The sequence below is a fragment of the Ascaphus truei genome, chromosome 9, assembly GCF_040206685.1.
Source record: "Ascaphus truei isolate aAscTru1 chromosome 9, aAscTru1.hap1, whole genome shotgun sequence".
Classification (NCBI taxonomy): Eukaryota; Metazoa; Chordata; class Amphibia; order Anura; family Ascaphidae; genus Ascaphus; species Ascaphus truei.
Window position 1 is genome coordinate 30,537,133 of NC_134491.1, and position 25,493 is coordinate 30,562,625.

Here is a 25,493-nt window from a genome sequence, read left to right on the forward strand (position 1 = left end):
GCTGTGTGTGGAGCTGCCGCGCCGCCGGGCCTGGAACAGCTCGGAGAGTTGTCCCAGCTCCCCCCCCCCCCGACGGCTGCGGAACCCCAGTTGAAAGTGGCTGATTTAAAAACTGTATACATAGTTATTACCCATGAGGCTCCTTCCAGCGTGACTTGAACTGGCTTTAAGGTGTCTTCCAGTAGGGATGGTATGTTATAGTAGAGTGTCACTTCAAAGTGAATATGGCCAAGTATGTTTCACAATAGGTGCAATAATGATGAAACAAAAACAGTACTAGGTATACAAAAGAAAAATCCAATTGAAAACAATGCATTTTGTTTTTGATTCATTTGTATTTTTTCAGAGGGCGAAGGGATGAAAATGTCCTTTGGTTTGTGGAAACGATAGGATAGAACCAACCAAGCACATTGTCAAAAGTTATCAGCAAACACTTAAATATAGTTTTCCTCGTAACCTGAGATTAATTTCATCTTGCTTCTGAACACTGCTGTCCACAGGAGATCACTAACACCTCCGTACTTAAAGCAGCACTGCTAGGGAAAGAAAACAAACCCTAACCACAGCATGTCTGTGCTGCTAGGAGTCTCGTGTGAGCTTGTATCGGGGCTACTTCTGTTCACAGGTGTTATGTTCAAATTCTTTACTTTTAGGTCATGGTGACATTACTAATACTGTTCAATTAGAACTTGATACTAACCTTTATCTAATCAGTGGGTGGCACGGGGGTTGCTAAATGACGAGGCAATTTTGTTATTAATTGCTATCGAGTCATTTGCAACCCGTGTCTCTTAGTATTAGTGTATCGAGGTATTTTTGATTTAGGAAGTGGCAAAGATGTATGTCACCTCTCTGGATTCTGGTTGTTAAAGGTTAACCTGTACTTTCTGTTTCAATGCACTTCTTAAAATTCACATACTCGGATTGCAAATTAAAATGCCTGTCAACAGAAACTTGTATATAACTGGCTTTTTTCATTCCCTGCTTGTTCCTTTCAAAAGATAAAACCTCATCTCACCGAGGTTGAGCTATCCGAACTGCAGCCAAGTTCTCATGTACAGGATAGGAGTGGGAAAGCAGCCATTAACCAGAACTCACATTGCTTTGTACTTTATCAGCTCATACTATACATAATGTTTATGGTATTTACGTTTGGAACATGGAATGGAGCACGGTGCTCTTAGGTCTTTGTAGGCTTCCTAAGTAGTTCACCTTTACTAATACAGGTTTCATTCGCCTATGTGAACTCAGCCGGCTGACCCCAAGTGGCTAAATCCTCAGATTAAATATAAAGCATTAAGAAAGCAGTGACTATAACCTCATAAAAGACCACAAGTACAGTAATTAATATGAAAATACAAAGTCTAAGAATTCATGCAATAACATATGTATCTACACAAGAACATAAAGGGTAATATTGTAGTAATAGGAGTCCAAATAAAGATATTATTTTTAAAAAAAGTCGGCAGTGTGATTGCAGTAAGCTAAAGTCGGCAGTGTGATTGCAGTAAGTTAAAGTCGGCAGTGTGATTGCAGTAAGCTAAAGTCGGCAGTGTGATTGCAGTAAGTTAAAGTCGGCAGTGTGATTGCAGTAAGCTAAAGTCGGCAGTGTGATTGCAGTAAGCTAAAGTCGGCAGTGTGATTGCAGTAAGCTAAAGTCGGCAGTGTGATTGCAGTAAGCTAAAGTCGGCAGTGTGATTGCAGTAAGTTAAAGTCGGCAGTGTGATTGCAGTAAGTTAAAGTCGGCAGTGTGATTGCAGTAAGCTAAAGTCAGCAGTGTGATTGCAGTAAGTTAAAGTCGGCAGTGTGATTGCAGTAAGCTAAAGTCGGCAGTGTGATTGCAGTAAGTTAAAGTCGGCAGTGTGATTGCAGTAAGTTAAAGTCGGCAGTGTGATTGCAGTAAGCTAAAGTCAGCAGTGTGATTGCAGTAAGTTAAAGTCGGCAGTGTGATTGCAGTAAGCTAAAGTCGGCAGTGTGATTGCAGTAAGCTAAAGTCAGCAGTGTGATTGCAGTAAGTTAAAGTCAGCAGTGTGATTGCAGTAAGTTAAAGTCGGCAGTGTGATTGCAGTAAGCTAAAGTCGGCAGTGTGATTGCAGTAAGTTAAAGTCGGCAGTGTGATTGCAGTAAGTTAAAGTCGGCAGTGTGATTGCAGTAAGCTAAAGTCGGCAGTGTGATTGCAGTAAGCTAAAGTCGGCAGTGTGATTGCAGTAAGTTAAAGTCGGCAGTGTGATTGCAGTAAGCTAAAGTCGGCAGTGTGATTGCAGTAAGCTAAAGTCGGCAGTGTGATTGCAGTAAGCTAAAGTCGGCAGTGTGATTGCAGTAAGCTAAAGTCGGCAGTGTGATTGCAGTAAGTTAAAGTCGGCAGTGTGATTGCAGTAAGTTAAAGTCGGCAGTGTGATTGCAGTAAGCTAAAGTCGGCAGTGTGATTGCAGTAAGCTAAAGTCGGCAGTGTGATTGCAGTAAGTTAAAGTCGGCAGTGTGATTGCAGTAAGTTAAAGTCGGCAGTGTGATTGCAGTAAGCTAAAGTCGGCAGTGTGATTGCAGTAAGTTAAAGTCGGCAGTGTGATTGCAGTAAGCTAAAGTCGGCAGTGTGATTGCAGTAAGCTAAAGTCGGCAGTGTGATTGCAGTAAGCTAAAGTCGGCAGTGTGATTGCAGTAAGCTAAAGTCGGCAGTGTGATTGCAGTAAGTTAAAGTCGGCAGTGTGATTGCAGTAAGTTAAACTCGGCAGTGTGATTGCAGTAAGCTAAAGTCGGCAGTGTGATTGCAGTAAGTTAAAGTCGGCAGTGTGATTGCAGTAAGTTAAAGTCGGCAGTGTGATTGCAGTAAGCTAAAGTCGGCAGTGTGATTGCAGTAAGCTAAAGTCGGCAGTGTGATTGCAGTAAGCTAAAGTCGGCAGTGTGATTGCAGTAAGCTAAAGTCGGCAGTGTGATTGCAGTAAGTTAAAGTCGGCAGTGTGATTGCAGTAAGCTAAAGTCGGCAGTGTGATTGCAGTAAGCTAAAGTCGGCAGTGTGATTGCAGTAAGTTAAAGTCGGCAGTGTGATTGCAGTAAGCTAAAGTCGGCAGTGTGATTGCAGTAAGCTAAAGTCGGCAGTGTGATTGCAGTAAGTTAAAGTCGGCAGTGTGATTGCAGTAAGTTAAAGTCGGCAGTGTGATTGCAGTAAGTTAAAGTCGGCAGTGTGATTGCAGTAAGTTAAAGTCGGCAGTGTGATTGCAGTAAGTTAAAGTCGGCAGTGTGATTGCAGTAAGCTAAAGTCGGCAGTGTGATTGCAATAGGCTACTGTCAGCAGTGTGATTATAGTAAGCTACAGACGCAGTGTGACTGTCGCGGCTTGACAAAGCGAGGTGGAGACTTCCATAGCAGAGCTATTACGCAACGATAGGGTTGTTAGGTGCCCCCATAAAATCATATCATCATCTTATATACCCAGATGTTACGGAGGATTGGTTGAACAGCAACCCAGCAAGAAAGCACTGATCAACTCACCAGGTGAATATAAAAATAAAAAAAGTTTATTGAACTACATATTAAAAAACAAAAGACATACTAGGGACAAAACAGGGGAAATTCTCCTCCCACGCGTTTCACGCTAACAGCACTTCCTCAAGGAGTAATTGTTTGGAGTTTGAATTCTCCCACGCGTTTCACACTAACAGCACTTCCTCAAGGAGTAATTGTTTGGAGTTTGAATTCTCCCACGCGTTTCACGCTAACAGCACTTCCTCAAGGAGTAATTGTTTGGAGTTTGATCCATAGGAATAGACCTATTGGTAGAAAAAGGAGCAAAATTCAAACAATCTTGTTAATTGAAAATGTATCAAGGTTAAACATCAAAACAGGAAAGATAATAGATAAATTAACAGCGATGGCAGAATAGTTAATCTAAAAGAATATGAGATATTTAACACAATAGTTGCATTGAATCCATAACATAAGTAATGTACGTTAAAAACATTTTTTTAGTGAAACCAGCAAGGTCATTATCTACTGTATATAAAGGACCTGTGGTGCCATGTTTCTTAGTTTGTCAATCTGCCTATGTCAGTTTATTGAACCGATTTCCTCCTCTGTCTAGATGTTCTATGTTTATACCCTTTATGGTAAGCTACTTAAAGCACTTTTGATTCTGCGCTATGTATCAGTAATACATTTTTTTTTTAAACAACATGGTTGTATCATTAAATACTTTAACACAATGTATTATTTGCACAGTATGGCTGTTATAACATATGATAAGCATATTTGATGTTTACTAATACTAGTCAAAATAATTATTTTTTAGTCTAGGTTGTATCAATCAGGTATGCAACAAACTATGCGTCATATGTAAGAAGTCATACATATACTAAGCACAATTTATTAAGGTTTATAGTCCCTTTTAGCAGTACAATTTGGACGCACAATTTTTAACGATCCTGTTTATACATTACACCCAATATGTTGGGGACCCACCAAGCATGGGAACCCCCACACAGTGCGTCTCAAGTGGCCATATTTATACAAATAAAAAGAAAGATTAGCTAGGGAGATTCATGACCATTTCTTTCCGTCCCTGAACAGTTTTTAATTTGCTTTTCAATTCATAAAGTTCCTATTTCCCATAGAGAGGGATGTGAATATCTTCTATTTATGATAAAATAACCTGAACATTTCTGAGGCTCTGAAATAATTTTCTTATGTTTACTTTGGCAAGAGAACTATACAGTATTCCCTATCTGAGAATCAGAAGCACATTCTTTGCGGTTCCCACTAAATATAGAGATTAATTCCTTCTAATGTGTTTTGACCATTTAGGATCTGTTACCACTGGTTAAAGTTTGTTAGTGTCTGGAAACCTAGTTTAGTTTTATGAAAGGATAGAATGATTTATTTGAAAAATCTCTCCATTTTATGAGTTTTTAAAAACTGTACAAACAGATGTGACCTTGTTAAATCATTTGCAGTCACCGTTTTAGACTCTTCAGCTGCTTTGGGTTGTTCTCTGATCTCTCCCACTGCTTTCTGTCTCTGCAGGTGCTGACATTGTGCAGTGGCTGGTTAAGAGCCTCAGCATTGAAGACCCAGGTAAACAAACCTCAGAAAAAAAACACAACCAGTGGCTTGCAAAAACTGCCTTGTTGAAGCATTTATTTATATATATTAACTTTGCTCAAATTGTTACCCTTCTTTGAGTTCGTCAGTTATTTAGTTTGTGGTTATTTGTAGCCATAGGTGATAATACACATATTGTATGACAATACAATATTCATTTGTCTTTTGATGCGATTTGTTTCCATCATTTTGACATTATTACACCATTAGGTGAAGCATGAAGCTTGTTCGAGATACACGTCTGACATTAAACAGTTGTATGATTTTAATATAGTTAAAATTACAGTTTTATATTTTAAATTATAGCCCCATTATAGTATCAGTATCTCAGGAGAGTGTCCTGCAGGGTATATTGTCAGTATCCCAGGAGAGGGCCCTGCAGGGTATATGGTCAGTATCCCAGGAGAGGGCCCTGCAGGGTATATGGTCAGTATCCCAGGAGAGGGTCCTGCAGGGTATATGGTCAGTATCCCAGGAGAGTGCCCTGCAGGGTTTATGGTCAGTATCCCAAGAGAGGGTCCTGCAGGGTATATTGTCAGTATCCCAGGAGGGGGTCCTGCAGGGAATATGGTCAGTATCCCAGGAGAGTGCCCTGCAGGGTATGTGGTCAGTATCCCAGGAGAGTGCCCTGCAGGGTATATTGTCAGTATCCCAGGAGAGGGTCCTGCAGGGTATATTGTCAGTATCCCAGGAGAGGGTCCTGCAGGGTATATGGTCAGTATCCCAGGAGAGGGTCCTGCAGGGTATATTGTCAGTATCCCAGGAGAGTGCCCGGCAGGGTATATTGTCAGTATCCCAGGAGAGTGTCCGGCAGGGTATATGGTCAGTATCCCAGGAGAGGGTCCTGCAGGGTATATTATCCATTGTAACACCGCCAGAAGAAGAGATCAGTGTACGTACAGAGATGTACTGTAGATAAGGTGGGGTGAGAAAGTGGGGGGTATATGTGTATATATATACACTATACACTATTGTATATATATATATATATATACACACACTAGTGTTAGAGACCACCAAAATAGTTGCAAAGAACCTTCATAATCATTGAAGTATATAAAGTCAAAATGTCCTATGTTAGAGCTTGACAAACAGACACAAAGCCAGGCGTAACAATGGCGTAACCCTGTGGTGTCATTTGATGCCGCATTGCCATGGCAACGTGTCGCAAAAACAAGGTAAGGGACGTAGCAGAGGCTTCACGCGATCCCACGGCATTTAATTTAAGTGCCTTGGGGAGGAAAAGTGTGCCCCCCCTGAAAAATCTTTTTGCCCCCTATTTTGCCCACCCCTGCTCTAGACCAGTGTTTTTCACCAGGGGTTCCCCGGGCATCCCTAAAGGGTTAAGGGCAAAAAAGAGAAAGTGCTAAACACCCCAAGAGTAAAATCAAAATGTTCAGTAAACCTTGAAATAGGTATACAGAAGGGAGTTCTCACAATTAATATGCAAGTAGCAATACAAGAAATAATAATGTGAAAAACCTCAAACCCGAAAGCGCGAAATGTTTCCCTGCAGCCGAAGTCCTGTCCAGAGGGATTTCCACATCCCCCCCCCCCCCCAGAAGACAACTGTAGCGGGAAAATGTAGGATCTTCTGATGACGCAAGGACTATTCAATTAATAAAAGAAGAAAAGGAGAAGCATATGCTGAACATGCAATCTACTTCAAACAATGATTTTTGTGCTTTTATCAATAAATGCACTTAGCTTGGTTAGAATGATCCTCTCTAAGGGGGTAAATAATAGATCCTGTTCTCCCTCTTACAGCCTTCAAATAATGGCTGGCTGCATCTTGGTAAAGGGATATAGAGGAGTATATGGCATAATAACATTTTAATACAATACAATAGTTAAAATCAAGATTTTAAACTCACAAACAGTTCTTGGTAGTCTGGCACGTAAATACAATTCTTTCCAGCGCAATGGCAACCAGTGTCTCTGTCAGCAGCACTGTTTTGGAAGTCCTCAGAAGGGAGGGTGGTATGTCTGGAGCTTCTTGTGCCTGGCTTTGAAGGGGTTCCACCTATGGGGTCTTCCACTCCCGTAGGCTTTTGTCTCCTTTCTCCTCCAGGTACACTGTGTCTGGGCTCTCTTTCCACCTCCGTAGCTTTCCTGCCCTGCCGATCCGAATTCGAGATTCGCCGGTACTTCCGCGTATGACGCAAATTACGTCTGACGCAGCAGACCAACCATTCCCTTTGGTCCGCGGATTTCAGCGGATCAATCTCAAAAAGGGCCATTCGCGTTTCGCGGATTCCGCAACCCGTCGACAGATTTGTAAAATACAATCTGCGGATTTATCTTAAGAATCCGCCAACAGATTGCTGAATCAGTGGATTAGATTCTACAAATCCGTCCACAGGTTGTATTCAGTGGCGGTTTTTGATGAATCCGCGCAAATTAAAACCGACCAAATTTGTTTGCGGATTTTACACGGCAAAACGGATTTGGGGTTGAAAATGCAAGAAAATCCGAGAAACGGATTTGGGCGAATTCGCCCATTTCTAGCCACGTTATGTTTTGCCAAATAACAATGTTTTCCAACCGGTGACTTGCTTTTTTTTGATTCTCTGGATTTATTTATTTTATTTATTTACAAAATGTTTTACCAGGAAGTAATACATTGAGAGTTACCTCTCGTTTTCAAGTATGTCCTGGGCACAGACTTATGATGACAAATACATGGTTACATTAAGTGAACAGGGTCTACATTATATACATGACATTGCATGCACAGTTAAGATACTATATATTATGGGCGTATGTAACAGTTACAGACCAGATTAAAATGTGAGACCGCTTTAGTTTTGAAAGAACTTAGACTGGTGGCGGCTGTGAGAGTCTCCGGTAGGTTGTTCCAGTTTTGTGGTGCACAGTAAGAGAAGGAGGAGCGGCCGGATACTTTGTTGAGCCTTGGGACCATGAACAGTCTTTTGGAGTCAGATCTCCGATGATAAGTGCTGCATGTGGTAGGGGTGAGGAGCTTGTTCAGATAGGTAGGTAGCTTGCCCAGAAAGTATTTGAAGGCAAGACAGGAAATATGAACTTTGCGCCTAGACGCAAGTGATGACCAATCTAGTTCTTTGAGCATTTCACAGTGATGTGTGTTGTAGTTCCATTTGAGGACAAAGCGGCATATTGAATTGTACAGGGTATCAAGTTCGTTAAGGTGAGTTTGGGGTGCCGAGCCATATACTATGTACCCTTAGTCTATAATTGGCATTAGCATCTGCTGTGTGATGCGCTTTCTACCCAGCAGACTTAGGGAGGATTTGTTCCTATAAAGTACCCCAAGTTTGGCATAGGTTTTGGATTTCAGGGTATCAATGTGCAACTCAAATGTTAAATGGGAGTAAAACCATATGCCCAAATATTTAAAACTAGTAACAGGGGCTAGGGTGGTATTAGAGTTGGTTCTGATCTCATTCTGGCTCATTCATCTGAAGTTTTAGAAATTTAGCCTTGGTCCCAAATACTATTGTTACAGTCTTGTCAGCATTTAAAAACAGTTTGTTTTGGGATTATACAGTAGATCCTGATATTACTTTTATGTTTAAATATACGCTGGTTAACAGGTCTTGGTTTGTTCTACATAATATAGGCCACATGGGAGTTTTAGTAAAGTGGCTCAGTGAGTAAAGACACTGACCTTCACTGAGTTTGAAGCAGGGGAACCTGGTTCAATTCCCAGTGTTGGCTCCTTGTGACCTTGGGCAAGTCACTTTATCTCCTCAGGCACCAAAAACATAGATTGTAAGCTCCACGGGGCAGGAACCTGTGCCTGCAAAATGTCTCTGTAAAGCGCTACGTAAAACTAGCAGCGCTATACAAAAACAAACAATTATAATTAATTATTATATATTACACATTTTGTGTCATGTGGAAACAAACTTAAATGGAATCCTATGAGCTGTTAGAGTGATGTACCACTGCATCTCCTTGCAGAATACCTCTGCAGCTGCCGCAATGTAAACATGGGAATGTCCCTTTACATTTGGTGGTGTGATTACTTTTCTGGTTTTTGATCAGAGCATTACCTACATTTTCCCCCTCCTGTATGAAAACAGGGGGCGTTCTTGAAAACACCCCCATAGTGTGGATCTCTTTGCATAAGGGGGCAGTATTTTAACACTATTTTCCTTATATTTAATGAGTTATTGTCAAATGATCTAATACAAGGACTTCTTTGCTCTTTCTTATAATTCTCTGTTTTAGGCTTCAATAAACGTTGTCGTTGAATTTTCTTTATTTGGGGTTTATGTTCAAGTATTTTATATTTATTATTCTCTCTGTCCACAAACTTCTCAGTCATTTCATTTCAAGTAATACATCGTATTCTTAGTAGTTGGCTTCTAGATCATCCTTTCTTTAAGCCTGGGGTCGAAAACTGGGAACCATTAGCATGTTATTTCTATCTGTTGTTTTTTTATAAAGATCTGAATTAAGTCGTCCATCATTTTTAGTTAAAGATGCATCTAAATAATGGATCTTTGTTCTGCTAGTTTCATATGTATGTAACTCCTCTATTCCTTTAGACTATGGGATCTGTCGCTGAGGTGGGGCCTGAGTTCTATGGATATATATATATGTGTGTGTGTATATGTTGCAGTATGCGATACATGTGATGTGGGGCGGGAGCAACTGGACACAGCTGTATTGAACTATAACGGGATAGATATATAGATCGTCTAGCACTGTCAGTCCTCCCAGTCCTGGGGGTACTTGCATATATGTTAGAGGTGCCGGCACACCCATTGGAGCTCATTAAATGGTGTATGTGTGTTGCAGGCTTGGGGGGACAGATTGAGAGACCTGGGGAAGAGGAAAGAGAGACTGGGGGAAGAGGAAAAATACTGGGGAAGAGTAAAGATAAACTGGGGGGAGGGGGATAGATAAAGAGACTGGGGGAGACACTTGGGGGAGGGAGAGACACACTGGGGGAAGGAAAGACAGAGACACACTGGTGAGAGGGGGACACTGAGGGAGATGGAAACGGAGGGGGAGAAAGAGACAGACATTGGGGGAGGGAGAGAAAGATGGGGGAAAGAGACACTGGGGGGAGAGAAAATAAAAAATAAGCTGGTGATAGGAGTGATAAAGAGACATTGGGGTGAGGGGAGAGAAACGTGGGAGGGGAGAGACATTGGGGGGGACGGAGAGGGAGAGAGACTGGGGGGAGGGGCAGAGAAAGAGACTGGAGGGAGATAGACTGGGGGAGGGGGAAAGAGAGACTTTTGGGAGAGAGACTGGGGGAGGAGAGAGAGAGACTGTGGGGAGGGAGAGAGAGAGTGGGGGAGAGAGAGACACTGGGGAGATAGAGATAAAGAAGGAGAGAGGAGTAGTGATAAAGAGACTATGGAGAGGGGGAGAGAGACACCTTGGGGGAGGGGAAGACAGACATTTGGGGGAGAGAAGCTTAGGGGGAAGGAGAGAGACTGGGGGGAGGGAGAGAGACTGGGGCAATGGGAGACTGGGGGAGAGATAGAGACGGGGGCGAGGGAGAGAGACTTGGGTAGGGGGAAAGCGACTAGGGGGAGGGGGAAAGACTGGGAGGAGGGAGAGAGATGGGGGAGAGAGAGAGACGAGGTGGGGGAAAGAGAGACGAGGGGGATAGAGCGACGAGGGGAGGGGAGAGACTGGGGAGAGGGAGAGACGGGGGAGGGAGAGATGGGGGAGGGAGAGAGATGGAGGATGGAGGGAAAGAGAGAGAGACTGGGGGAGGGAGAGAGAGACTGGGGGAAGGAGAGGGAGAGACTGTGGGGGGGAGAGAGAGACTGGGGGAAGGAGAGGGAGAGAGACTGGGGGGAGGGAGAGGGAGAGAGACTGGGGGGAGGGAGAGAGAGAGAGAGATGGGGTGGAGGGAGAGAGGCTGGGGGGAGGGGGAGAGAGAGAGACTTGGGGGAGGGAGAGACGGGGAGAGAGAGACAGACAGAGGGGGGAGGGAGAGAGAGATGGAGGAGAGTGAGAGACTGGGGAAAGGAGAGAGACTGGGGAGAGGAGAGGGACTGAATAATACAGCATAAATGGGGATGCTATTAGACAAATACCATTATAATATTTATTTTATAAAAATTTATTTATTGTGTCCTGGTTTTTACTTTTTAAAATCTGGTCCCCCTAATATCCTGTTGCTAAATGTATATATCTTAAAAGATATCACAAGCAAAGTCAATATATCGCAAACATAGCTAGTTCTATATGTGAAACATAATACTGCAAATAAAAAGTCCTTGTGTCCACAAAGGTAGAAGAATCCTCCACAGTTTGGAAGTGTTATGGTTTGTTTTGGGAATATATCCCTTTGTTGAAGATCCGCATTGCTTCCTGCAGCTGCTTCTCGTAAGAAGCTTTCAGTGTCACGCTGAATCCCTCCTTTGAATATATATATATTTAGATGTAAATGCAAATTTGGAAATATAAAAATATATTTTTTTATATTTGTGCTTGTTCAAACAGTGATGTCACTGCTGGTCTATGACGTCACTCTTTTATAATTAAATATTTGACGCTGTAAAATGTGCATATTTTGCATGGCAGTCATACAGTAAGGACGATGCCGTACAGCATCGGGACGTCCTGCTCAATGACTGGCTCTCCAGCAATAACACAGACAATGCTTATTTTAATTCCCGTTGGTACTGGGAACATTTGCAGCAATTTGTGAATTGTGTTGTTCTCGGTTACAAGAAAGTAGAAGTTTATCTCTGCGGGACCTTCTGTGCAGATAATAATAACACTTTTTTAAATTTTTTATCCTTCTTATAGAAGAACGCTGCTTAGGTTTTTCACCACTTCATTATTTTTAGAATAAGAGGAAAGAGCTGTTTTGATGTTGGAATTGCAAATACATGTTGACCATGGTATAATGTGGTTGTTTTCTATGGGAAGTCCAACATTCATCCGCTAAATGAGAAGGGCAGACCTACAGGTAGAACCTACAAACTGATGTATGCATTGTTCTTTCTTTCCAGTGGAAGCAATACATTTAGGAAGCCTTATAGCAGCCCAGGGTTATATCTTCCCCATATCAGACCACGTTCTCACATTGAAGGATGATGGGACCTTTTATCGTTTTCAGGTAAGTCAGCCCGGAAACTGCTTCAACTGATATATTGAAAAAGCCACACTCACTCTGACGTACGGTGTGTTAATTAACAAAATGTTTATGACCCAAGGGTTTTTACTCAAAAAATATTGTACATCAGTGTATTGTTTTGCATGATAACATCAGATGTATTTATTTTTTTCTTTTGTGTCCTCGACTTGAGATTAATTTGTTTTAATTATCTCGATTTTTGTGAATTTCTCTGACTTCTTTTGCTATTGAAATTGTATTACGAATAACTAATTAGTAGAATATAAAACTTAGCATTTTATTCTCAAAGTTGCAAAATAGAAATACAGGTAGTCCTCGTTATCCAACCTTTCACTTTACAACGAATGGCATATCCAACGCTTTACAATGCAACCCTATGGGACATTTTTCGACCCTGGAATGCGTTATCCAACGCTCACTGCCACTGATCACACGTGGGACTCACTTTACAACGGTTTCACTATCCAACGCTACTTCCAGAACGGATTCCGCTGGATAACCGAGGACTGCCTGTACTATAAAATAAATATAGACTGAATCAAAACTACCTCCAAACTATAGTGCTCGTATAGTACAGTGAAGTTAAACAGGTGTTCGCCACAGGGAGTAATCAGGTCTATTGCGCTGGTTGTAATAGACAACCTAGTGAAGCACAAATAATGTTAAGAAATGGTGCACAGCCTGTTGGTAAAAGTTTACTGGGGAGAAAATATATATCAATACAGTATGTATGTTCTTGGATTTTGTGCACCGCTATGAGTCGTAACAATATGAGTGCACGTTTGCAGAGACCCAAATAGAGAATAATATTGTGGTTAGTCAGAACGACAGAATAATCCGTGTGGGAGAACAGATAATGCCTTCCCCAATAGGAGAGGTAGGTGTTAATTCCTTCCTGTCCATCTCCCACTCAGTGCTTAATGATCACCCATTAGTGCACCCCGGAAGAAGCTGTCTAGCACAGAGAATCGTAAGTCGGGTCGTGCCGGATTCATTAGTCCGGTGGTGTTCATACCATGCGGTCATAAAATGTGACATCCGCTGACGGTGCACCCGTTATCTGTGTGGCTACTATTTAGCTGGAAAACCAGAGACATAACATAAAACACAGACAAAGCTCAGTGCACATCCAGAAAAACTTATATACGGTACAGTGCCTAAATATACATGTATAAATAACTAATAAATAAAATGGTCTTTTAGTTTAACATTTTGGCCAAATTGTTGTAAGCCCTTGAGCCAAACTTCACGGCAGACCACATTCAAGGGTCCCTACACTAATATAAATTCTTAATAACCTGTGCATTGCCAGGAAGAATGATTTATAATAAATCTGTCAATATGAGTTGCAAAAGTTCTAAGTCTGATTGAAGCTTTTATTAACCTGTACATTACCAGGAAAAGCACTCTGTAATAGATTTGTCACAATCACACTGCATGCAGGCAAGTTCCCCTGATAGTTGGAGATGCCATGGGGGTTCAATTTGAGCTTGTAGGTGTTCTGTATGTTTTACTATTTAGCTGTGATAGATACCAATCGTCTCAGCACTATCAATTTTGCTACACTACCCAACCTGATACATAGCTGCTAGATCCATTCCGCAGATATAGTGACAGCGAGCCTTTTGTTTGCCTTACCCATCCTTACCCTCTCCCGCTACTCCCCTATAGTAGGGCTAAAGTACTAGGAATATTTGCAGATATTTTATATCAGCCCAGGATTACTTTACATACAGAGGTTTGGTCAGGGTTATTGTTATTGCTTCACCCTACAGCTACATAATCATGCAACGCCCCATTCCCAGCTTCTAGAGAAATGGCATTGGTGTATTTTGTATTGTTACTCCCCAGGGGTTACCGTGACTCAGGGGCCGGATTCAGGCGGCTGGACGATGAGGTAGCAATGTTGTAGAATAATGGGCACGAGGCTATTGCTGCACACCAATAAGGCAAAATAGAGAAAAAGAAGAAAAAGCGCCCGATCCTAATGTGATACCAGTGGATAAAATTTAATGATTATTTGGACAATAACAATTTAAAACTCACAAACATCCGTGGATATTGAGCGTTGTATGAGTAAACTCTTGCCCCAACATGCGTCCTTAGGACGCTGCTCCGCCCGATCCGTCGTGGGATATCCTCCCCTCGAATCCTCTCTCAGAGTGTCGCCCTTTAGGTTGTCATCCGGCAACCCATAGTTGTAACAGAGAGTTCCTATGTGGAAAAGTTTCCAAATGCTCTATGGCGGACCGCAGCCTCCTTCTCCGGCATTGTGAACTCACAAGCAACTGCTCGCAACAGGTGAACCTACGCGTTTCATCAGTCTACGCTGATTTCATCAGGGGATTCAGCGTAGGCTGATGAAAAGCCTAGGGTCACGTGCTGCGAGCAGTTGTTTGTGAGCAGTTGTCCCGCGACGGATCGGGAAGAGCAGCGTCCTAAGGACGCATGTTGGGGCATAAGTTTACTCATACAACGATCAATATACACGGATGTTTGATATATTGCCTATTTGCCTATTTTTTTTTTTAAATAAATCAGTTCTCTAGTAGCCTATTAAATAATACTACCTTTTTTTTATTATTCAACTCAATGTCATTTTGAATGAGTTTTAATATACGGAGTATCCTTTGATTTCTAGAGCAGGTTTTAGCACACTTCCCCAGCAGTGCAAGATCTTTGTAACACTTTCCTGTTTGTGATCATTTGTTGCCAATATTCACAGCAGTTTGAGCTGTATACTGTAACAATAGATAATGTTACCTTAGATATATAAGGATACATTGTAGCTGCTGAGCTACACTGACTGAAGGATTGATTTGAAACTGATAGGCAGCCATTTAGTGAATCCTGGGAAGCAGGATTTTGCTGATCGATCACGTTTCAATAAAGGTAATCAAAGGCTGCATGTATTAAAACTCATTTTTTGTAATAATTTTTTTTGGAACTGCTTGGATTGTCTCTTTAACGTCCCTTGCAAATGTCCCATAGTTTATATTAATAACATTGACCATACCTCTAACACTGCATTTCTTGGGGTAAGGCAATGTGAATCCACCTGGTTCTGTAATTTAGTTCAAATGCTGCTACAGTACATAATTGACGTTCCTGAAGACATTTTGTTCCATTTCTATAAATAGTTTATAGTCTGGTTTTATTATTTCTATATGTCATGGGCTGCTGAAATATAGTTCTGTACTTTTTTACAGAAAAAATTCTATGCGTACATTAATATTCAAGCATTCCACTGTGAAACGCAACCTAATTAGACTGCAAGTAAGCAGGGGTCAGACATGAGCATCATTTTTCTCAGTAGCTTTGAGGGCCTGACCGACCGTGGCTGCACAGGCATTCTCTACCCCCTGGGACTCCATATTTGTGTCCTTTTTTATTTATTTATGTTCATTTGTTAAGCTTAGTCAGCGTATACTGCTTCTGATTTAGCCAGGCATGAAAAAATAAAGCAACAAACAGCCCTCATATACACACATTTCATTCAATATATATATATGTGTGTGTGTATATATATATATATATATATGTATATATATATATATTATATATATATATATATATATATATTAATATATATATATATATATGTATATATATATATTAATATATATATATATATATATATATATATGTATGTATGTATGTATGTATGTATGTATGTATATCGAGATAGAAGCGCTTAGGAGAACAGCAGCATCAGAAAATAGCCAAACTTTAATAACAAATAAAAACAATTAACTAGATTAAAAAGCAATGGTAAATGCACTCAGAGAGAGTGTCTAAAAAATGCTTATCTGCATGAATAGTTCAGTCAGCAGTGATGCTCCCTGGACTCCTGATGAAGCAGCAATAACGCTGTGAAACGCGTAGAGTGTACAAGCTGCAGACAGAGGGAGAGAGGATCTGAGAGGACCAGCAGTGCTATCCTCTCACACAGACAAGGAGACACAGTGATGTCATCAGACTTCACCTCAGACAGGAACCGGCACAGCAACTGAAGTGGGGGGAAGCCAGCAATGGAGGGTGAGGGACCCCCAACACGGCACAGAGGGACTACCAGGCAGGACTTTCATCATTACAAGCGGAGGTTTGGAATTCCTTAAACCCACCAGCCTGGAGGACACAAAGAGCTCAGGGAGCTTCACTGCTGACTGAACTATTCATGCAGATAAGCATTTTGTAGACATTCTCTCTGAGTGCATTTGCCATTGCCTTTTAATCTAGTGAAGTGCTTTTATTTGTTATTAAAGATTGGCTATTTTCTGATGCTGCTGTTTCCCTATGTGCTTCTATCACAATGTACAGATACTTCCCTCCCTCAAGTAGACAGAAAGCAGTCAGCAAGAGTCACTATACTTTCTCGCTTTTGGACTGCATCTTGATATATAACTAATTATATAACGACTGGAGAGCATTGCAAATTTCCTTTATATATATATATATATATATATATATATATATATATATATATATATATATAAAGAAAAAATTCAGTAGCGCCACTTGTGAAACAAAAATAGTATAAAATATTATGAATAAAACTGTGCAAATGTTGTGTACAATATTGAACAAAATATCAATCTAATAATACAAAAATGTTACAAATAAGTGAAAAAATACATAAAAATATATATATATATATATAAAAAACCGTGCAAATAAAACAGGGAAAAAAAGGGATAAAAAATGGAAGAAAGTCCAACCCTTGGTACAAGTCCAGTGGAAATACAATGGTGATTGGAAATGCTGCTCAGGGATCCACGGCTGCTCTCAGAAGGAATAACCAATTCCAACAGGAAGACTATAGAGAGAGAAGAACAGAGAGCGCACGTCCCATAGTGTAAAACAGAACATTTAATCAATAAAAAAGAGGACAAGGGGATTAAGAACACTCACAAAGGTACAAGATAAAAAGGCAATTTGTGATATATAATCACCACCACCAACAAGGCCACACCGTCCTGGAACACATCAGATGGTAGATAGTCCCTCCGGTTCACATCCAGCAGTGGTCGGGTGCTTTGAAACAATGTCTCTCGGCGTCAGTGCAATTTAGAGATTTTTCAGCCTCAGATCAGCTCCATGCGCTCTCCGGCCGTAAAGCGCGCACTGCGTGATGACGTAGTGTCGTGATAACGTGCCCGAAACCCTTTCCCTTTGAGAAAGTCACTGTCGTGACGAAACGCATCAGGGCACGTTATCACGACACTACGTCATCACGCAGTGCGCGCTTTACGGCCGGAGAGCGCATGGAGCTGATCTGAGGCTGAAAAATCTCTAAATTGCACTGACGCCGAGAGACATTGTTTCAAAGCACCCGACCACTGCTGGATGTGAACCGGAGGGACTATCTACCATCTGATGTGTTCCAGGACAGTGTGGCCTTGTTGGCGGTGATTATATATCACAAATTGCCTTTTTATCTGGTACCTTTGTGAGTGTTCTTAATCCCCTTGTCCTCTTTTTTATTGCTTAAATGTTCTGTTTTACACTATGGGACGTGCGCTCTCTGTTCTTCTCTCTCTCTCTATATATATATATATATATATATATATATAATATAATATATATATATTTATTCTTTTAACCAGACACAAAACAGGTTATGGTGGGTAAAAAAAGAGTCAAAAACCTCCACCGCACAGTGTTATAAATGACTGGACTTTCCCTTATATTGTATATTTACAAAGATAATGTACAAGACATAATACAGGGAGGAATAATACAAATAAGTATACTACATAATCGTGGACATTTGGATATAGGAATTCCTGCCACAAAGAGCGTACAATGTAATTGGTGTATTGGGAGACATACATAGAAGGAACAAACACTTAGGCTGCGTCCATGGTATGGACGACCGCGCGGACGCGTCCGCACGCTGAGCGATCAGACTGCCTAAAGGCAGCGATCGCGTCTATACGGCGTGTGGGCGCAGGCATGCGGAAGCGGGAGGGGGCGCGTGTTGCGCAAGAAATCAGTTCAAACTGATTTCTTGGCGCGACGGCCGGTCCTGTGAGCGGTTCGCCCAATGAGGGTGAACCAGCTCCGTGACGTCACTGGCACGCCCCTAGACACGCCCACGGATGGCGCGCGTACCATGGTCAGTGAAAGCACCTGCTTTCCCTTAGCCTCGGCACGGGTGGTGTCTGTGGACGCAACCTTAGAATGATACAGGGTAAGCGCACGAGAGTAAGTGCGTATGCAGTGTGTGCTGAAGTCCCGATACAATGCCATGGAAACACGTGCTTGTAATGGTGAGACATGTGCTGGTATCTCAGCCACTCTATACTTTGGGGTCTGTTCAGTGGCGGATTTCCCATCAGGCCCAGGCCTGGGGCGGTATATACAGATGCCGTGCGCTCGGGCCTATCGGGCCTGGTGGGAAGGCACTTGCATGTGGCGGACGCCTCCTTGCTCCCGTCTTCCTTCTCCTTCCGGACTGCAGCGTCAAATGGCGCCGTGGATGTCACCGTATGTCACACGGCGTCTCGTTGCCATGGCAACGTGACGTCACACCTTCAAATGACGGCTTGGTGACGTCCGCGGCGTAATTTGACGCCGTGATCCGGAAGGAGGAGGACGGCAGCAAGGAGGCGGCAGCCACATGCAAGGGCCTAGGGGCGGCGGGTCTTGAAATCCGGCGCTGGGTCTGTTTAATAAAGTCTCACCGCTACAAATCCGGCTCAAAACCAGTGCAAAAAAGCAGCAAAGTGTTATTAAAGAAATTGAATCCCTGGGAATGCAATTGGGGATTATTTACATACTGGGATAATACCACAGGGCAAGAGAATTGCACCTGGTTTATTAAATGAAAAAATGAATGTGTTAATCTGCTGCTGCTTTGTGCATACTTTTTCTACCTGGGAGACTTTGCTAAATCAGTCGGGATTTTGACTTTGATAAAACTGGTGCAATATTGTACGCTCACAATGTTTTTGCGACAATATTTTGAAGCCGGGAGACTTTGGGAAGTAACCTCCCATATTCCTTATAAAGTTTTCCTAGTTGTGTACATTTACTGGCCAATTCTCTTAGCGCAGACACAAATGCGGAAGGTTTGGTTCGCTGGTTGCAGACATGTTGATGTAACATGGGCAGGTGCAGAGGTGGTCTGACTTTGCTTCCCTAGAGCTGCAAGATAAAAGTCAACTTACTGAAGCTCTGGGGGAAGCAGAAGACGTGGACAGATCTGGCTGCTTCATTCTCTGCATGTGGCAGCTTTCCCTGCGATCTGGGTTTGCCGTGGTCCTTGTGCCTAATATTTCCTAGTTTGTATATTTCTTTGAGCTTCTACCTCAGTCTTGGTGTTCATAATTTGTTCTCAAGCACAACTCTGCGGCCAATTTAGAGTTGGCTAATGGCAGTGGAATTGTAGCCCAAAGTAATTGCGTGGGTACAAATGGGACATTTGTGACTTGTATAAAGAAGATCCCAATTAAGTAACAGATCCACAAACATCACTTAGTGGGGCGTTAACCTAACTTAATGTCTAGTTAAGCGTTACCACATACCTTCAAAGGCCAATAACGTAATGTTAAGACATGTTTTCTCCCATAAAGAGCATTACATTAACTGTAATGGGTGTTGGTGATAATTATATGCAAAAGAGGCACATATCCACAAGAGTCCATTAAGGTAAACTTCATATTTTGCCACTATGCTATTTCGGAACTACTGCAGTCTAGAAAACCACAATTGACATGGCTTTATGGTAAGTATACTTTTCAAATATTACACCTTATCACTATTTTTAATTAGTTGTCCAAGAATTAAGCCTTATTATGTGCCATTTAATTACAGGTAATAGTGCCTACTCTCTCAAGCTTTGGCTCTTAAAGGCTTAAGCCAATCCATCCACACCTATGGAGAACCAGGCCCATGCTTCCACCATCCACCAGATTGTCTAAGGCTGAGTCCATAGAAGGCACGTCCGTGCTGAGCCATGCGGATGCTCCGCGCTGAGCCCCTGCATCCTCCATGAGGCCGTCTTTAGAGGGGACTCACGCGAGCGTCCGCAGGCGTGCTGAGGCGCTGGATTTTTCAGCCGACAGCCAAGCTGTTTTTCAGAGCGCTGTCGGCTGAAAACATCCAATCAGCGCGGAGCAGCGTCAACATCACGGCGCCGTGACGTCGGCGCGCTGACGTCGGTGCGTCGCGGGCGATTGGCCCAGCGACGTCACTGCCCCGCCTCCCTCAGTCTCCCCCCGCCTCCCGATCGCGCCCGCTGGCTCGCCCACATGGGCATGAAATCGCGCAGATTTCAGCAGGCGAGCCTCAGCGTCAGCGCACCTCAGCCCTGCTATCCCCTCTATGGCCTCAGCCTTAGAATGCACCCAGTGAGAAAGGTTGCCTTGACAGTTCTGGTGAAGTACTTATTTATGCTCCAGCTATTATCTGTGAAATTGTAGCAATGTGCTGTATTTTCCACAACATACGTAGCTGTGAGTAAGGGCATGGCCTTTGTACTGGAAAATTATCAGCTTGAGCAAATGGAGGAAGATGACGCAGAAGTTGGTGATACAATGGAGTAAGGAAGAAGGACATTCACCAATTCTTCACTTGTAAGTGCAATGATTGTTTACACTTTTTTCTATATATTATTTTTCAAGCTTTCTTAACGGAACTCACAGGAAGCAGGTTACACTTTAGCTGAAGACATTGTGATTTTACTTTTTGACACAACAAATGTGTCATACATTATTAGAGTTTTCCAAACACTGTACAAACAAGTTGCATTTGCCCAAGGCACCCATTCCAATTTCTAAATTAAAAATAATCAACACAACCAAAAACAAACATTGTTTTCCACATCTTTCCTCAGAGGCCATTTAACCGAGCATGTTTTTGAGGCAAACTCTCTGAATGTGACGGTTTTGCTGAGTGAGAAAAAGTAATGTTTGGCTTCTGTTAAAACATAGGCGTTCAGAGAATCGAGTGCAAGGGTTTGTGAATGTATCCAAGGCCGTGGGTTAGAGGGATGGGTGTGCCGGAGCCAAGTAGAGGCACATACATCAAGAGTGGAGGAAAGAGTTGTAAGAGTTGACCAGATTGTTGGGTTCAGAGGAAGGCGAGGGAGACAAGAGTGTCTTATGGAGTAGCACTTCTTCATAAATATGGGCTTCTATACTTTCCCTTCTTGTTACCTTTATATCTAGATTGTTTTTATATTGGAGCAAGGTTTACAAGTCCAGGTTGTGTTACGCCTCTGAACTGTTCTGCTAATTTCCGAGAAATAGGAAATCTCACGGGAATATCTTTTTGTATCTTTTGCTCTACGTCTCTGTCTGTTTTATATCTCCTGAATTTGTTTTCTTAGTGTGAGCCTTGCTTCCATTCAAAGCATTAAACATATCATTCAAAAATAAATAGCCCTGGGAAATGTGCTTGTTCTTTTCAGTGAAGGCGCATATTCATACGAACAAATACTGTAGCAATGAAAAGAATAAAAACATGAATGAGTGTGATGAGCATAACAACACTGCCGTCAGCACTGAACAGTAAAGGTGCTAGGATTGCATCTTTTTTAAAATTAAAATGAATATATGAATAAATAGGTGATATAGATGTGCTTCTTTGTGTTTTTCTTAATTCTAAAACTTCTACAAAGTACTGTACCTCTTGCTTGTTTTCTAATGCATTAAAAAAACAACAAAGTGCTTTTGAAGTAAACTATAGCTATAAAATGTGCATGATTATGGATAATAGAATTTGTATAAATGGGGGATGATGGACTCAGTTGACACCCCCATACCTTTTATTTTCATTGAATTGCCTTGCTGTGCTCCATTTATATGTAGCCACTTACTGTATGTGAATGAGTTACTGTATTACTCACATGTGCATGTGACATCATTACTTTTCCTATATTGTTCCCATCTTGAGTTTGTGATGTTGTCAGTAGGGTTTCTAACTCTACAGTCTCCCACACAATGCCCATATTCACTAAACGGTTGAAAGCCATAGAAACCTTACCCCGCTGCAGGACGCCCTACGATTCAAGGCCATCCTGTGTCTTCTAGTTTCGCACCGCTTAGTATCCTAAATCTGGGGTGGTTGCTTCAAATTCAAGAAGGAAACGTTTTTTTAGTCATAGAAATATAGAAATTGCATTGCTAAGTCTCCTTTGCCTGCCCATTTCCATACCTGCTGTGAAGTCGCAGAACACATTCGCTTCCTGGCCTTTTTCTACTTAGAGTATACTTGATACTTCATGCAGCTTTGAATTCCTTTGCTGTATTAACTTCCACCATCTCCTCTGGGATTCCCTTCTCTGCAACCACTACCCTTTCAGTGACATAGCCCTTCCTCTCATTTCTGCACAGAAAACTACAGAACATAACCTTTTTGTTCTACCATACCCCTTCCTTTGAAAAATTCTCCCCTCCTATTGCTATCATTAATGTATATCAAATACTAGGTTTCTAAACCTTTATGAATATTATAGCATCGTTGCAACATGAACTTATAAATAATAACTACAGATATTTCCTTTTATTTTTCCATATGTTTTTTTTTTGCAGGCTCCCTATTTTTGGCCGTCAAACTGCTGGGAACCAGAAAACACAGACTATGGTGAGCATTGGCCCAAGTAACTAATACATACTACATACGGTACCATCTAGTCTCTGTGGATCGTGCATCAAGCTCTAAGACTTCCACAGACGTTTCAGCATTCAATTATATTGTGTCCTTCTTGTATTTTGAATTTGTCTCTGAAAGGTTAGTTTCTGAGTACTTCATGTGCATCCATTTTGCAACAGTTCACAATATCATTAACATCACAAAGCCGTTGCATATGCAAATAGCATCCTTTCCAATGGCTCCTACTGGCGACTCAGGAGACTGTCTTAATGCCCATAGCGTTCTGTCTCTTAGTGCGGTTACAGAGATAGACAGTTTGCTCTGTCTATCAATATATACATAAGACTTGTAATAGTGTGTGAGAACGCGTGCACGGTGTTGCACGTGGCGCCGGCGTTGTAAGCAGTGATGCGCGCTGCTAGGGGGCGTGGCTATGATGTCTCTGTGCTAGGCCGCTGGTGATTGGTTCATAGCGTCACATGGCGACAGCACGAAAATACAGTTCTCTTGTACTTTCTCTGGTCTGTCACGCCACCACTCCCGGCCGTGCGCGCGTCTCAACTGTATCAACGTCAGCCTCCCATAGTCAATTGTGGTTGACGCACGCATGCGCGCGGCAGAGTAACAGCGCACTCTATATTACAGGCCTAAGTCTGTGTTCTATCCCAGGCTTACTGTGGCTTAATAAGCGAGATGGGTATTTAACTCCATTCCTTCTTCTATACAAAATGCAGCCTGCTTTGAATCTCTGGTGCTTTATTGTGGGCACATGAACAGAATTAAAGGGAAAACTTATGGGGATGTATAAAAATAAGAACTAGGTAAGAAACACAATACTATCACAGGGAGCAGTGGGGAGAGACAGGACAGGAAGCGGCAAACGCTAAAAGGAAGTACATGCAGGCTACCCTGACGGAATAAGAGAGGACTGATCCAAGTGACGGGGAGAAGAAAGATCTAAACAACTGGAGACAGAACACTATGCATGTGTTTGTATGTACTGTATGGGCATTTATCTACAGTATAGACTACTCCAGATTCAGTAAAAGTCTATATTGAAACAAATTGACCGTATCGGGATATTCCCAATTTTTCCTACTGACCTATTCACTAAAGCAGAGGTTCCCAAATGCAGTCCTCAAGGGCCACTAACTGCAGATGTAAGGCTATCCTCTCAGCACAGGTGATCCAATCACTTTTGACTGAACACTCTGTGCTGAAGCAGGGGGTATACTCTAAACCCGCACTGTTAGTGTTCCTTGAGGACTGGATTTGGGAACCGCTGCACTGCCCGTGGTAAAGCCATGATAAGAGGCTTTTTAGTGCAGTGATTTGGCTGCGATATTTTGAATGCAGCATATTCAATCCAGCATGCGAATGAGTTATTACCACAAAATGACCAGAGAGGCCATGGAGGCGAGAGAGGCCATGGAGGAGGCCAGAGAGGCCATGGAGGCGTGGAAGAGGAGAAGCCAGAGCGCCCCGTTACCAACTCCTCTCCTGAGCTCCTATGGACCAGCAACCCCTAGTGGGCAACCAAGCAGCACTGCCCCCCTTGTCCCTCCAGTCAACCCTTGTCCCACTGTCCCCAACAATAACACACAATTCCCCCATGTCACAACCTGTTCCCCCCCCCCACCCCACTTGTAATCTGTGTCATGTTATGTCCTGTGTCAGTGTATAGCGCTGTCATGTAATGTCCTGTGTCAGTGTATAGCGCTGTCATGTTATGTCCTGTGTCAGTGTATAGCGCTGTCATGTAATGTCCTGTGTCAGTGTATAGCGCTGTCATGTTATGTCCTGTGTCAGTGTATAGCGCTGTCATGTTATGTCCTGTGTCAGTGTATAGCGCTGTCATGTTATGTCCTGTGTCAGTGTATAACGCTGTCATGTTATGTCCTGTGTCAGTGTATAGCGCTGTCATGTTATGTCCTGTGTCATGTTATGTCCTGTGTCAGTGTATAGCGCTGTCATGTAATGTCCTGTGTCAGTGTATAGCGCTGTCATGTTATATCCTGTGTCAGTGTATAGCGCTGTCAGGTTATGTCCTGTGTCAGTGTATAGCGCTGTCATGTTATGTCCTGTGTCAGTGTATAGCGCTGTCATGTTATGTCCTGTGTCATGTTATGTCCTGTGTCATGTTATGTCCTGTGTCAGTGTATAGCGCTGTCAGGTTATATCCTGTGTCAGTGTATAGCGCTGTCAGGTTATGTCCTGTGTCAGTGTATAGCGCTGTCATGTTATGTCCTGTGTCAGTGTATAGCGCTGTCATGTTATGTCCTGTGTCATGTTATGTCCTGTGTCATGTTATGTCCTGTGTCAGTGTATAGCGCTGTCATGTTATGTCCTGTGTCATGTTATGTCCTGTGTCATGTTATGTCCTGTGTCGGTGTATAGCGCTGTCATGTTATGTCCTGTGTCAGTGTATAGCGCTGTCATGTTATGTCCTGTGTCAGTGTATAGCGCTGTCATGTTATGTCCTGTGTCAGTGTATAGCGCTGTCATGTTATGTCCTGTGTCAGTGTATAGCGCTGTCATGTTATGTCCTGTGTCATGTTATGTCCTGTGTCATGTTATGTCCTGTGTCAGTGTATAGCGCTGTCATGTTATGTCCTGTGTCAGTGTATAGCGCTGTCATGTTATGTCCTGTGTCAGTGTATAGCGCTGTCATGTTATGTCCAGTGTCAGTGTATAGCGCTGTCATGTT

General features: G+C 42.4%; 1 protein-coding gene across 3 annotated transcripts in view; it reads left to right on the forward strand.

The window, feature by feature from the left end:
- The window catches only part of RGS6 (regulator of G protein signaling 6), a 277,140-nt gene that overhangs the window by 200,566 nt on the left and 51,081 nt on the right, over positions 1–25,493 (forward strand). For all 3 annotated transcript variants that reach the window (XM_075614222.1, XM_075614223.1, XM_075614224.1), the window contains 3 exons: positions 5,014–5,064; positions 12,063–12,169; positions 22,726–22,777. In XM_075614222.1, coding sequence (XP_075470337.1) covers positions 5,014–5,064; positions 12,063–12,169; positions 22,726–22,777 — 210 coding nt within the window. The remainder of the gene's footprint in view (positions 1–5,013; positions 5,065–12,062; positions 12,170–22,725; positions 22,778–25,493) is intronic.